At 42.1% G+C, this 14,265-nt stretch overlaps 2 protein-coding genes across 2 annotated transcripts in view; both read right to left on the bottom strand.

The window, feature by feature from the left end:
• TADA3 (transcriptional adaptor 3) overlaps positions 1–14,265 on the bottom strand; it is a 701,258-nt gene that overhangs the window by 657,776 nt on the left and 29,217 nt on the right. The window lies entirely within an intron of this gene.
• CAMK1 (calcium/calmodulin dependent protein kinase I) overlaps positions 1–14,265 on the bottom strand; it is a 41,862-nt gene that overhangs the window by 20,304 nt on the left and 7,293 nt on the right. Inside the window, exons 3-4 of the mRNA XM_081320176.1 lie at positions 9,088–9,219; positions 773–847 (exon numbers count right to left, since the gene is read on the bottom strand). Of these exons, the coding sequence (XP_081176302.1) occupies positions 773–847; positions 9,088–9,219 (207 nt within the window). The remainder of the gene's footprint in view (positions 1–772; positions 848–9,087; positions 9,220–14,265) is intronic.

Below are 14,265 nucleotides of genomic sequence, written 5' to 3'. Positions count from 1 at the left end.
TGGCATGTCATTTTTGACACGTGTCATAGGTACACCGTCACTGGATTAGGTCCACCACAAGACTCAAAGGGGTTGGGAAGCCGAGGACACACCATGCTACAGGTAGCCCACAACTTATGATCACAACTGTATCTAAGCGAGGTAGTTGTTAGGTGCCTGATTTTACAACCTTTTTGCTGGTTGATAAGTGAATCACTGCAGTTGTTATGTGAATCCAGCTTCCTTCATAGACTTTGCTTGTCGAAAGCTGGCTGGGAAAGATGCAAATGGTTCACGTAACCGCTGTAAATACATGCCAGCTGCCAGCTGCCCAAATTTTAGGGATTACATTGAGCATGGGAATGCTCCGACAGTTCTAAGTGCGAAGATTGGTCGTAAGGCAATTTTTTCAGTGCTGTTGTAAATTCTAACAGTCGCTAAACAAATGGTTGTAGGTTGAGGACTACCTGTATTTCTCCCTTTCCTTTTTAGCGCCCATCCCGTTCAGGTTGGAGGCACCATTTAAAGTACTTCCGGGTTGAAAGGATTAGCCAGTGACATCACCATTGCCCCGGGAATGCCTGTGGGGCCTCCTTTCATGTGCCTGTCAAGGAGCTGGAGCAAATGATGGGAACTCACCCTGCCACGCAGTAGCACTCAAGTCTCAAGCGTGGGCTTGCTAACCTCCAATCCAGCACCCAACCACATGAGCTGCCGTGCTCCTTTCCTTTTTAGCCAACAGGGCCTGAGAACCGTGGCTCCCTCCCTCCTCTTTCCTAAACCTTCAACTTACAGCTGCATGATGAGGTAGAGGTGCCCTCCACTCTCGTAGATGTCATCCAGGGCCACTATGTTCGGATGCTTGATTCTGCCAAGAGGGGAGACATGTTTTAATTAGGAGGTGCGATAGATCTCCAAGGAAATCTATTTCGTTTTGCCTTGATAGTTTTAATGTTGACATTATTGTAAAAGGAAAATATAGATCAGCTCGGAAACATCTCGCAGTGTAAAATGCAAACATTACTCTTCATGGGACAGAGTGTCCCGATCGCTACTGAATACTGCACAGTAGCAAAAACCATTCTGCATTCACATTACTATATGCATTTTTTTTAATCTTCAGATTGGGAGAAGTTGCCTCACGAAACTATGGCAGGGTTAGTGTTAGTCTTATTTCTCAGTGGGTGGAAGGTTTCACGACATGGTGAGATGGCCAGGATTTTGTCAAATATCAACTGAGGCCATGTTTGGAGGATGTTAATAAAACCTGGCAGCAGCCAAAAAATGATTTTTGGAAGAACTTAGAAGAGAAAAAGCACAGAAGTAAGAAAAAGCAAACCTGGGAATAAAAGTTGCTGATATCACAGTCAGTATGAGGGTGTATGTGTGGAAAGTTGGGTAGTTTGAAGCAGAATCCCACCTCAAGGGATGGGCGAGTTTGAGGAAACAGTGTAAAAGAACCTTGGATATAGAATTACAAGAAGGCTGGTGGTGGGATCTCCACCCTTTACTCTAGAGGAGAAAAATCTACTTTGCAATCCAACTTTTACTCTCATCATATTTGTCCAAGATAATTAATTGACATTAATGTCTTAGAAGGGGCGCAGTGGCTCAGTGGGTTAGGACGCTGAGCTTGTCAATCAGAAGGTCGGCAGTTTGGTGGGTCAAATCCCAAGTGCCGCATAACAGAGTGAGCGCCTGTTACTCGTCCCAGCTTCTGCCAACCTAGCAGTTTGAAAGCACCTAAAAATGCAAGTAGAAAAATAGGGACCACTACGGTGGGAAGGTAACAGCGTTCCGTGCGCCTTTGGCGTCTAGTCATGCCAGCCACATGACCACGGAGATGTCCTCGGACAAGCGCTGGCTCTTCGGCTTTGAAACGGAGATGAGCACCGGCCCCTAGAGTTGGAAACGACTAGCACGCATGTGCGGGGGAATCTTTACCTTTACCCAGGGCTTTTTTTCTCATAGAACGCTCAGAACGGAGTTCCGGCACCTTCTTTGGATGGAGCCTTGTAGGGTAGGCAAGGTGGGTTGTATGACGTGTGAGTTCTGGCAGCTTTTTCTTTTACAAAAAAAGCACTGCCTTTACCTAATGTCTTATGAGAATCCCAAAATGGGAAGAATGAGTCCTGTTAGTAAATAAGCAAAGACTCAGTTGTGCACAGAATTAAAGACAACTCCATCCGGTCAGTCTTGTTCTGGGAAGACCTAAATCCAGTCAGTTAATCCATTTGGACTCTCCACTGAAGAACATGGTCCCAACATCCATCAAGGCTAGGACCCTCTTCCCAAACCCTGCTTGACTGCTCCTGTTGATGCCTGCCTGGACAATGAGGAAAAAGTTAGTACAGATAGTCCCTGACTTACGGCCACAGTGGAACACAAAATTTCCATTGCTGAGCCAGACAGTTAAGTGAGTTGTGCCCAATTTTGTGACCTTTTTGGCACAGTTGTTAAGTGAATCACTACAGTCTTTAAGTCAGGGGTGTCAAACTCAATTTCATTGAGGGCCGCATCAGCATTGCGGTTGCCCTCAAGGGGCCGGGTGGGTATGGCCAGGGTGGGTGTGGCCTACTGGGTGGGCATGGCCAGCTCTACATCGTTCTCATCAAGGGTGCCTATGGGGGCATGGGCAGGAGTGGGACAGATCTGAGGGTCTCTGGCAGAAGGAGGGTCTCTGGGCCAGGGCCAAGGCAGTGGGGACCGTTCCCTCACTGTTTCCAGGATGGCTTCATGGGCCGCATGAAACCACTTCACGGGCCGGATCCGGCCCCCAGGCCTTGTGCTTGACATGTCTGCTTTAAGTGGATTGTGTGGTTGTTAAGTGAATCAGGCTTCCCCTATTGACTTTGCTTGTCGGAAATCAGCTTACCAATGGAGATCACATTACTCCAGCACAGTACAACTTGTCATAAATACATGCCAGTCGCCAACCGCCTGAATTTTGATCACGTGACCATGAGAATGATCCAACAGTTGTAGATATGAAAATTGGTCATAAGTCACTCTTTCAGTGCTGCTGTAATTTTGAACGGTCTCTAAATGAATGGTTGTTAAGGACTACCTGTAATATAAGAAATCTTTGCTTGTGGGTTCCTGATGTGAGGATTTAAGAAGATACATTCCTAGAGAAAATGAAGGGTGTGTGGCTGTATTTTGACCTTGCTAAATGTAATGATCTACCGCAGCAGTCCCCAACTTTTTGGGCACTAGGGATCGGTTCCGTGGAGAGAGGTTTTTCCACGGACCAGAGGGAGCGTGGTTTTGCATTGCTGCCTGCATCCCGCGGATGGGGCTTCACTTGTTTGTGTGGCCTGATTTTTTGTTGGCATGCTGCAGTTCGGTACTGGTCCGGTTGGGGACCCCTGATCTACCGGACAGGTCCACTGGTCAAAAAATTGGACTGGATTAAACATATTGGGAGAATAAAGCATCTGATCATCAAGCAGAAATTAAATTCCAAAGGAAGAAATTTAGAATGCGATGTGAACTGTGGGGGAAAAGTTCCTAAATATCAAGTACATTTGACCAATTTGTAACAAAGGACTGATACTAATTAATGACCTATTGAGAAACAGTAATTAACATATATAAACATCATTTGAATCCACTCCTTGATTTCTATTTGCTTTTTAAAGTATCAATTAAATTCTTTTCGTCTAACTTGTTTCCCTGTTGTTAACTTAACCATGGATTACTCAATTAGCTTAAAGTTCTCTGTGTGAATAATGTAGCATAAACTAACTGCATAAGTTCAAAGCATGCTAGACTGAAACACACTCATCTATTTGGGATTCAAGCTGTCTCATGAACACAGCCTCCAAATCTTTTCATTTATTTCCCCCATATGAAACCATTACCTCTCTCACAAAGTCACTTAGATTCTTTAATCAAGATGCAGGACTTTCTACGCAAACAACTGGAGAATTACAATTATTGCCCTTACTACCCCAATTTGCTTGCTTATGGTAAGAATTAATGAGCCATGGCACAGAAGTGACTATAAAAATGCTAAATGGAAATGAGGGAAACACAAAATCACTACAGATCTGCCTTTAAAAAGAGAAAAAGGATGCAAGCATTTTTTTTTAAAAAAAATGGCAATACATTGTTGTGCAGACCAGTTTGTTGATATCACAGAGTTTTGGTTTTGATTGCTTTTGAAAGAGTGTTGTAGGCACTTCGACAAAAGTATTATCTAAAGCAGGTGCATCCAACCCACGACCCATAGGCTTCATGCAGCCTGGGACAGCTAATAATGTGGCCCCACAAGATCATAATTTTTTTAACATTATTATGTGATTTTTTAAAATATTACATATTTTATATACAGCCCAAGACAATTCTTCTTCACTCAGTGCAGTCCAAGCAAGCCAAAAGGTTGGACACCCACGATCGAAAGGAAGTAATTATTAATTTTGTAAAGGATCACTAATAAATATGGGCATGATAAATATGTTCCTATACCGGGCAACAGGAGATTACAGGTAATCCTCAATTCATCACCACATTTTGAGGCCCAAATTTCTGCTGTTAAGTGAGACGGTTGTTAAGTGAGTTTTGCCCCATTTTCTAATCTTTCTTCCCACAGTTGTTAAGTGAATCACTGCAGTTGTTAAGTTAGTAGAATGTCTGTCAACTGAATCTGGCTTCCCCACTGACTTTGCTTGTCAGAAGGTCGCAAAAGTCATAAATATGAACCGGTTGCCAAGCATCCAAATTTTGATCACATGATCATGGGGTTGCTGCAATGGTTGTAAGTGTGAAAAATGGTCACAAGTCTTTTTTCCCCCCAGTGCCGTTGTAACTTCAAACGGTCATTAAATAAACAGTTTTAAGCCAAGGACTACCTGTATATGACTGGTCTCAAGTAAATTCGTGAAAAGTGCAAATTTAGATTCTAAGAATGATTTTCACCGCTAAAAACATTCTTGTGGTCCTTCACCAAGTCCTTGGCATCATACTATTATAGTCATTTTTATGTGAGAGAAAAGACGAGATAGGGAAAAAAACCAGTTATTGAAAGCTTCTACTACCACTGCTACACAGTGAAAGAATGGATACTAAGGACATTGTAGAGAGGTTATTCAAGGTGCAATTCAGGAGAAAAAACAAAACTCAGTAATCCTCCTACTGTGATTAGTAGGAAGCAATAAAAACAGATATGATGAGCAGGGAGATTGTAATTAAAGATATTAGAGTCTTGAAAAGCTCCAGCAAGATTTCTCCAGTCCAAAGTGGACAAGGTACTGATGCAATTATTTTTTTTAAAAAAAGTATAAAAAAGGCAATAAAGTCCATAGAGCTGCAAGAATTTGGTAGTAGGTTTGTCTGGATGTTCTAATCTAAGGAAAGACAGCAAGACAAAAAAAATAGCAGTGACAAAGTAAATATGGAGTTAACTGAATGTCCAAATTGTTGGAGTAAAACTAATATTTGTTAGCTTGAGGCAGGAGATAAGATACTGTTTATATGTGCAAATGTGCTTTCACCTCACTGTTGCACCTCACTAGATAATCATATTATCTAGTGTTTTTTTCATGATTCTTTTTTTTTAAATGAACTACTTCAGCAATAAGTCATTGGCCCCAGAGAATTTGCACAGCTCCTTCCTTTTAAGTGAACTTTCCGGCTTGCTAGTTTCAGCTACCTATTTGGTGATAGTTGATGCTAAGCAAGAACCGATCACTTGAAAACTCACAAGTAGGTCTTAGTAACACTAAGAAAAACTCCAACTTTGTAACAGACAGCGAATGTGACAATTGCAAGTGAATAGCCAGCAAAGGGGTCATGCCAGAGCACGCAGATAGGGTGCCCTAATGAAGCATGAGCAATAGATGGTAATAGTCACACGGCTTGTTCTGGTCACAAGAAAACACTGTGCAGTGCCAACCTGGACTATTTTCAGAAAAGCTGATATTCCACATCAGATATGGTAACTAAAAAAAGGATATCTGGTTGCTGCAGAGGGCTAGTGATGTGCTTGCTTTGAAGCAACTGAGAACGGAAACTTGATCATATCAGGGACTGTAGCTCCTCAACCCAATTCTAAATTTCTCACTTCACAGTAGATTTTTTTTGGACAAGGGGCCCACAAACAAGAAAAAAAAGGAAGGAAGGAGGGAAGGAAGGAAGGGAGGGAGGGAGGGAGGGAGGGAGGGAGGAAAAAAATCACCTCACCAAAGGAAATTTAGTCCCTACCATTTGGTTAAGGCAATTTTCCCAATCTTAAGTCCTGAAATGTGTTAGCCAATGTTTATCACGATTAGAGATGACCAAAATCATATACTGACATTGATAGGCTTCAATGTTGTAATATAAAAAATAGCCTCTTATAACTTGGACCAGGGTCCCCAACCTAGGGTGCCCACACCTCAGAGGATTAGAGATGGAATTTCAAGGAGTGCCACAAACAGTGGTGAGTTTCCCTTAAGCATAAGTCACTGGTCACAATTACTTCTGTAAGGGATGTGAACATTAATCAAACATTTCCTAGGGATGTGGGTCATGGAAAAGGTTGGGAACTAATTACTGGCTTAGACCAACAATTTAATTAGACATAGACAATGCATTTTCACTGCTTCTGGGAGTGGATTTAGGAATGTCTTTTCTGTTACTAAAGCAGGGGTCCCCAACTCCCAGTCCATGGACCAGTACCGGGCTGTGACATTCCAGCAACGGGTCTGCACAAACAAGCAAAGCCCCATCTGCAGGATGCAGGCAGCACACAAAACCACGCACATACACACACACACACCGGTCCGCAGAAAAGCCTCTCTCTTCACAGAACCAGTCCCTGGTGCCCAAAAGGTTGGGGATCTCTGTACTAAAGGACTAGATCAGGGGTGGGCAATTATGTCCCCTTTACAGCATGTGGACTTCAATTCCCAGAATTCTTGAGTCAGACATGTTGGCTCAGGAATTCTGAGAGTTGAAGCCCACAGGCCTCTATGGAGATTCGCTACGGAGATCATCCAGGTCACGGTTGTCCCAAAGGTGCTTTTTCCAAAAAAGCAACTTGACTTTCTTAATTTTTTAATTTGAAAGATTTGACTTCTCATTCAAGAAGCTTCTTCAGTTCTAACTGAAACTAAAGTTAGAACTGAAGAAGCTTCTTGAATGAGAAACAAAATGTTTTCAAAGAAAAAAAAAGAAAGTCTAGTTGCCTTTTGGAAAAAGCACTTTTGGGATAAGTCCCCAGGCTGTAAAGGGGCCATAGTTGCCCACCCCTAGGCTAGATTAATTAGGATGATACAACTATGTGTATTTATTCATGCACCCTACTCATGTGCCCAGAAGGAAAGTAGCCTATTTATTTTTCACACAAAAGGTTTAGGTAAAAGAATTTAAGTCCTGTTGGCCCTTCCTTTTTTTACCTTGCTGTACTTTATTACTTTAAGCAATTCCATCACTCCAGTCCCATTCTACTGCTGGAAATGACTCAATCTGAGGGCAAAATTCCTTGAAGCATCTGGTGATACAATCTCCAGGGCTATATATACCCCTATGCTGTTCAATGTTGAGGGCCATGCAGTATGGAATAGACAATTCCACTGTTATCTCTGCACTTCACTGAACGATATGTGGAAAGATGCTCTGGCATAAGAGAAGCAATGCAAAGCACAGCAATTATGTCCTTTAAAATCTCGGAGTCCTAGTAGACAATCACTTCAATATGAGCCAGCAGTGTGCTGCAGCTGCCAAAAAAGCCAACACAGTGCTGGGCTGCATTAACAGAGGGATAGAATCAAGATCACGTGAAGTACTAATACCACTTTACAATGCCTTGGTAAGGCCACACCTGGAATACTGCATCCAGTTTTGGTCACCACGATGTAAAAAAGATGTCGAGACTCTAGAAAGGGTACAGAGAAGAGCAACAAAGATGATTAGGGGGCTGGAGGCTAAAACATATAGGGAACGGTTGCTGGAATTGGGTATGTGTAGTTTAATGAAGAGAAGGGTGAGGGGAGACATGATAGCAGCGTTCCAATATCTCAGGGGCCGCCACAAAGAAGAGGGAGTCAAGCTATTTTCCAAAGCACCTGAAAGCAGGACAAGAAGCAACGGATGGAAACTAGTCAAGGAGAGAAGCAACCTAGAACTAAGGAGAAACTTCGTAACAGTTAGAACAATTAAGCAGTGGAACAACCTGCCTCCAGAGGTGGTGAATGCTCCAACACTGGAGGTTTTTAAGAAGAGACTGGACAGCCATTTGCCTGAAATGGTATAAGGTTTCCTGCCTGAGTAGGGGGTTGGACTAGATGACCTCCAAGGTCCCTTCCAACTTTTTTATTATTATTATTATTATTATTATTATTATTATTATTATTATTATTATTAAAAAACAAACTTAACGAAATATATTACAGGTAGCCCTCATCGTATAAGATTTCTTTAGTGACTGCTTAAAGTTACAATGGCACTGGAAAAAGTGACTTATAACCATTTTTCACACTTACGACCATTGCAGCCTCCCCATGGTCATGTGATCATAATTCAGATGCTTGGCGATTGACTGTTTATGACAGTTGTGTCCCCGAGGTCAGGTGATCACAGTTTGCAGCCTTCTAGCAAGCAAAGCCAACGGGGAAGCCAGATTCAGTTAACAACCCTCTTGCTAATTTAACAACTGCATTAACTCACTTAATAACTGTGGCAAGAAAGGCCATAAAATGGGGCAAAAGTTAACCTCTGCTTCGCAACAGAAATCTTGGGCTCAATTGTGGTCGTAAGTTGAGGACTACCTGTACCAGGATTTCTCCTTTTCCCTGCTTCCCGCTTACGCAGTTTAAAAAAAGCAGTACACCAGAAATGTGTTACATTCTTTTGCATGTTTGCAACTGAACAAAGAAGCAACAAGCAACAGGCCAACATCCCTAACCCGAATCCCTCCTGATGTGTAAGGAATCAAAAACTTGGGACAGATGCAACAGAAGCTAATTTTCTCCAGGTTTGCTTTGCTTCTGAGCTTTCCAAAGCAACTAGATTGGTCACAGTTCAGAAAACATCTCGATTTTTGGTCTGAACGATCAGCAGCTATTTTTTCTGAACCTGACTGATAAAGAGTAAAGAGGGTAGAGAAGGAGGAGAGGTACCACCCACTTGTGCAGCACGGCAATCTCATTTTCAATGCTGGTCTCTTTTCCTTCTAGCACCTTCTTGGCAATGCATTTGATGGCCACCAATTTCTGAGTCGATTTCTCTTCCGCCATCACCACCTCTGAGAAGGCACCTCTGGAAAACAAGATGGATTGGGAGGAGGGAAGTGAGACATTAGGCAGTTCCCCGGCCAGGGGATGCCCCAGTAAGGTGGGCATTGCCTGCTGCAGAGTGCCAACAGATGTAAAATGTTTGAGGTCCGGGAAGCGAACGACAGAACGAGGTCCATCAGCCCAGCAAAGCAAAGGGAAGGGAGAAAAGAAAAAGAAAAAGAAAAAAAAGGGGTGTGTGTGTCAAAACAAGTGACCTCACTTTTTGCTCTGCCCTCTTCTCAGCACCAACCCCTCCCCCTTACACCCGGCTGGATCTCTCACCCAGCCGCTGTCACCACAGCAACCTGCAGAATCTTAGCTATTTATAGGAGAACATGTGAGAGATGGCATTGGGCAGGAAGGAGAGAGAATGTGCCAGGAAGAGAGGAATCTGAGCTTGCTTATTTATTTATTTATTTATTTATTTATTTATTTATTTATTTATTTATTTAAATTCCATTTATATCCCGCCCTTCTCCGAAGACTCAGGGCGGCTTATAAGCTTAGCAGTAGCCTTCATTCTATGTAAATGCCTGCTTATTAGAGCTTTCGACCCTCCCCAAGCGGCATTATTACAAAGTCAGCTTATTGCCCCCAACAATCTGGGTCCTCATTTTACCTACCTCGGAAGGATGGAAGGCTGAGTCAACCTTGAGCCTGGTGGGATGCGAACCTGCACTAATTGCAGGCAGCTGGTGTTCCTTAAGGAGGCATTAGCTCACTGCTCCACCAAGGCTCATCCACTTGGCAGGCAAAGTTGGTATGGAACCACCGAGGTTCAATCGGTTTACAATCTCAAAACCAGCAAGGTCTTCCTGAATCTGCAAACTAAGGGGATGAGAGGAGAAAAACACCATCGGAAGAAGATCCCACCCCTAGGTCAGAAGTGGAGCAAGAATAAGGATGAGTAGGGCATTCTTTCCACTTGGACAGAGAAATACCTGGACTTCGAACCAGGTGCTGCTATCCTCTTGTGTAAACAGAAGTATACAATTCACGCGCCAACCCTCATTCTTGTGGAAACAGCCGCCCTTTTTTCTGAAAGACTAGCCTGTTCAGAATAAGCATGCAGCAGGCAAGCAAACGAATCTCCCTCTCTGTTACGATTGCAATCGCATCTGGTGGAGTGCTAGCAGAAGGTAGGGAAAAGCAAAGAACACATCCAGCTTGGTTTCTATTTGGAAACCGCTACTAGATTTTGTGCTTGAGATAGAAAAAAGAAAAGAAAGGGATTTGCTGATTAGACAAGTTTGTTGTTATAGAACTGGCTGGTACATTATTACCGGTAAGTATGCAAAAGTAAAAAGTTGATGCTGTCATGTTATTATTTGTATTCTACTGCACTGAAGAGAGACAGAAGTTTCTTTCTTTCTTTCTTTCTTTCTTTCTTTCTTTCTTTCTTTCTTTCTTTCTTTCTTTCTTTCTTTCCTTCCCTCCCTCCCTCCTTCCTTCCTTCCTTCCTTCCTTCCTTCCTTCCTTCCTTCTTTCTTTCTTTCTTTCTTTCTTTCTTTCTTTCTTTCTTTCTTTCTTTCTTTCTTTCTTCTTTCTTTCTTTCTTTCTTTCTTTCTTTCTTTCTTTCTCTTTCTTTCTTTCTTTCTTTCTTTCTTTCTTTCTTTCTTTCTTTCTTTCTTTCTTTCTTTCTTTCTCTTTCTTTCTTTCTTTCTTTCTTTCTTTCTTTCTTTCTTTCCTTTATCCCATCTTTCTCTCTCCCCCTTTCCCCATTATTTTCCTTTTTCATTTCACTTGTATTTTTATAAATTTAATAAAAATACATTTAAAAAAAAACAGAAGGCAGGGCATCGATTCAAGGCCAAGATTTGATACCTGAGAATAGCAAGGAAGAAGAGACATGGGTGGAAAACTAACTGAAGAACCACAGAAGAGAAAGCCTGCATCCCTATCTCCACATCCACCAATATTTACACTCTGATATGTCAGCGAGCCCATCTAGCCCCACCAGATTCAACTTGCCAGCTGCTTTTTATGGCCTGGGGAAATTTGTGGGGGATAAGGAAACGAATAAGAATTAGTTATGATGGTGATCTGGTACAGTATCTTCGGCAGGCCTCTAAATACCACTTGCTAGGGAACAACATGACACGACCTCTCAAACAGCTGGTGGGCTTCCCAGAGGGACTTGGCTGGCCACTGTGGAAAACAGGATGATGGATTAGATAAGCTTTTGATCCAGTCCACAGAGGCTCCTCTAATGCATTTTATACATAAAACAAGCTGCACTGCTAAAAACAAAGGCTGGCAAAAGCTAATGGATGGGCTGCGCCCTACTTTTCCCTTCCAGTTCTTAGGAAATGTGGGGAAGACAGCTTAATTCAGTTCATGTAAAGTACAGCATCCATTCATTCCAGACTGGCTGAGTAATAAACAAAACAGCTCCCATTTTATTTTCACACATGTAGACGTTACTTACATGCATTATCATACTCCCCTAAATGTGCATTAATACTCTTTAAACCACCATAAAGGTATGGTGTACATAGGGAAACTCAGGAAATGCTGGATCTGAATGAACAGGAGCTGTGCCCTGCATCGGTGATATAGCCTTACCCCTTTCTGAATACCTAACAAAGACAACCAAAAAACTTGAGACATCTGAAACATTAAAATAGTCATAATTATGGCATGGGTTTTTGTGGGCCAGTGGATGCAGGACTTAGCAATTGAAATAAATAAATTAGGAAATAGAGGGTTCAAATGGCTATCATGTTTAAGAAGAGTCTATAACAGGGGTAGGGAACGATGGCCCTTTTATGACTTGTGGACCTCAACTCCCAGAATTCCATCCTGGCTCAGGAATTCTGGGAGTGGAAGTCCACAAGTCATAAAGGGGCCATCGTTCCCCCCCCCCTCTGGTCTATGGCAATTCAATGTCTGAGAAAAATGGCCTGTTGTGTTACTGATCCATCTGGAAAATAATGCTTATGTTGACTTTATTCTAAACAGCATTTACAGCTCCCTACTGCACAGTAATGCTTGGAAGGGAAACAGGAAAACAAAAGATAGGCTTTGGGTTTTTGATGGTGGAGCCATATTTGTTTGTTCTCTAATTTTATCCATAAATAACCACATTTCAGATCCTTTGAAGAAAGGTCCATTTCAAAATGGCAGCCGGCTTATCTGAACTTAAGAGCCTTGCCATGGCCAGAATGAAGCTTTTCACACTGAGTGCCACAGCTTAAAATAACTAGTCACCTGGAGTGAATCCTCTTCCTCAAAATAGCAGCACATGATAAGACTGTGCACATACTTAAGTTGGAGCCCACACCTCCTGTCAATATTAACAAATCTTGTGCTAATATTTGAAGCCATAGGTTGCCTGAACTAATTCTCAATTGTTGACCCAGTCCTGGGATTAATTTCAGATGTTGCATGCAGGGCAATTCATGAAAAGAACACAAGGAATTTTGCATTCTCATACAGCGGCCATTTTGATTCATGGCCAGTTTGCCACCCTTCTCCAAGCTGATGCATTCCATGAAGGCCTAGCGCCCTAGACCAACAGTTCCCAAACTTTTTCAGTCAGGGAACTCTTTAGAAGAAATTTTTCTCCCTACAGAACCTTAACTCTATCCCTGATTTTTATTAAGCATTATTATTAAGAAGCCACAACTTCTTTCATCTACTCCTATTGCCTGAGCATTTTGCATAATAGAGTAGGTTTGAAAATAAAGATAAAACATTTTAAATATAACCTTTATTTTGGTACAAGATAGTTGGCCTTGTGTGGCTTTATTTTAAAATCTGTTTTAAATTTGATTTTTGAGATTTATCACGGAGCCCCTAGTATGCTTTTCAGGAACTCAAGGGTTCCATGGAACACAATTTGGGAAGCACTGGCCTAGACAATCCCCAATTGGAAACATGTGAAAACCCACAGCATCCACAGACATCTGTGATATATCTTCTAACTGAAAAATAATCTAAAGTAACTTCTGAAGGCTGCATGTTTAGGGATAGTACTTTTCCTACAGAATATGGCAAATAGTTTCTGCTCTTCCATAGCTATTTGCAATCATAAATATTGGAGAGAATACAGGTTGTCCTCGACTTACAACAGTTCATTTAGTGACTGTTCAAAGTTACAACGGCACTGAAAAGTGACTTACGATCATTTTTCACACTTTACCACCATTGCAAGTATCCCCATGGTCATGTGATCAAAATGTGGATGCTTGGCAAGTTGTTCATATTTATGACTGTGGAAGTGTCTTGGGGTCATGTGATCACCTTTTGCAACCTTCTGACAGGCAAAGTCAATGGGGAAGCCAGATTCATTTAACAACCATAGTAGTAACTTAACAACTGCAGTGATTCACTAAACTGTGTCAAGAAAGATCATAAAATGGGGCAAAATTCACTTAACAAATGTCTCAGCAACAGAAATTTTGAGCTCAGTTGTGATCGTAAGTCTAGGACCACCTGTATTTTAGAAGACATCTAATATATCTGCAGTGTGTTAGTTGGAGATGGCTGCTCTAGGGTAAAGATGACTAAGTGCTGGCTTAGCCTTATGTCTGGACAATAATTTTGTTTACCTCCAAACTCCAGAGTGGAACGTTAGCCAGATTAATGGAGATAATGGCAGGTAGGCACTATTGCTTGGCTTACATTTGCCAAATTGCTTCAAACCCAGCACCTCAACTGTATCTTTATCTAGACCTCACTAAGGAAAGTTTGAAAAAAGAAGGCACGCCTTCGATACATCCTCCCCAACAGCATCATCACTAGGGTGGTCCAACTTTCAGCAATTTGGTCAAAGGTTCTACTCTATACACCACTTTTTAAAAAGTTGACTCTTCTCACTTCTATAGATTCTATGTATTCATTTAATTTGAATTACCCAACCTACTTCTAGTTGGATTTGTAAAAAAACGGTTTTTAAATAATGGATCTAGGCAAGACATGTCAAACCCGCAACGTCATGTGACGTCGCGTGGTGTATTGGAACGTTTTCCCCATTGCCGGCAATGGGCTGGGCGCGGTTTCCTCGTGACACATCCAGCCCGTGGGC

The sequence above is a fragment of the Vipera berus genome (assembly GCF_964194415.1).
Source record: "Vipera berus genome assembly, chromosome: 2".
Taxonomy (NCBI): domain Eukaryota; kingdom Metazoa; phylum Chordata; class Lepidosauria; order Squamata; family Viperidae; genus Vipera; species Vipera berus.
Note: the sequence above shows the minus strand (reverse complement) of the source record. Positions and strands in the feature narration are given on the sequence as shown.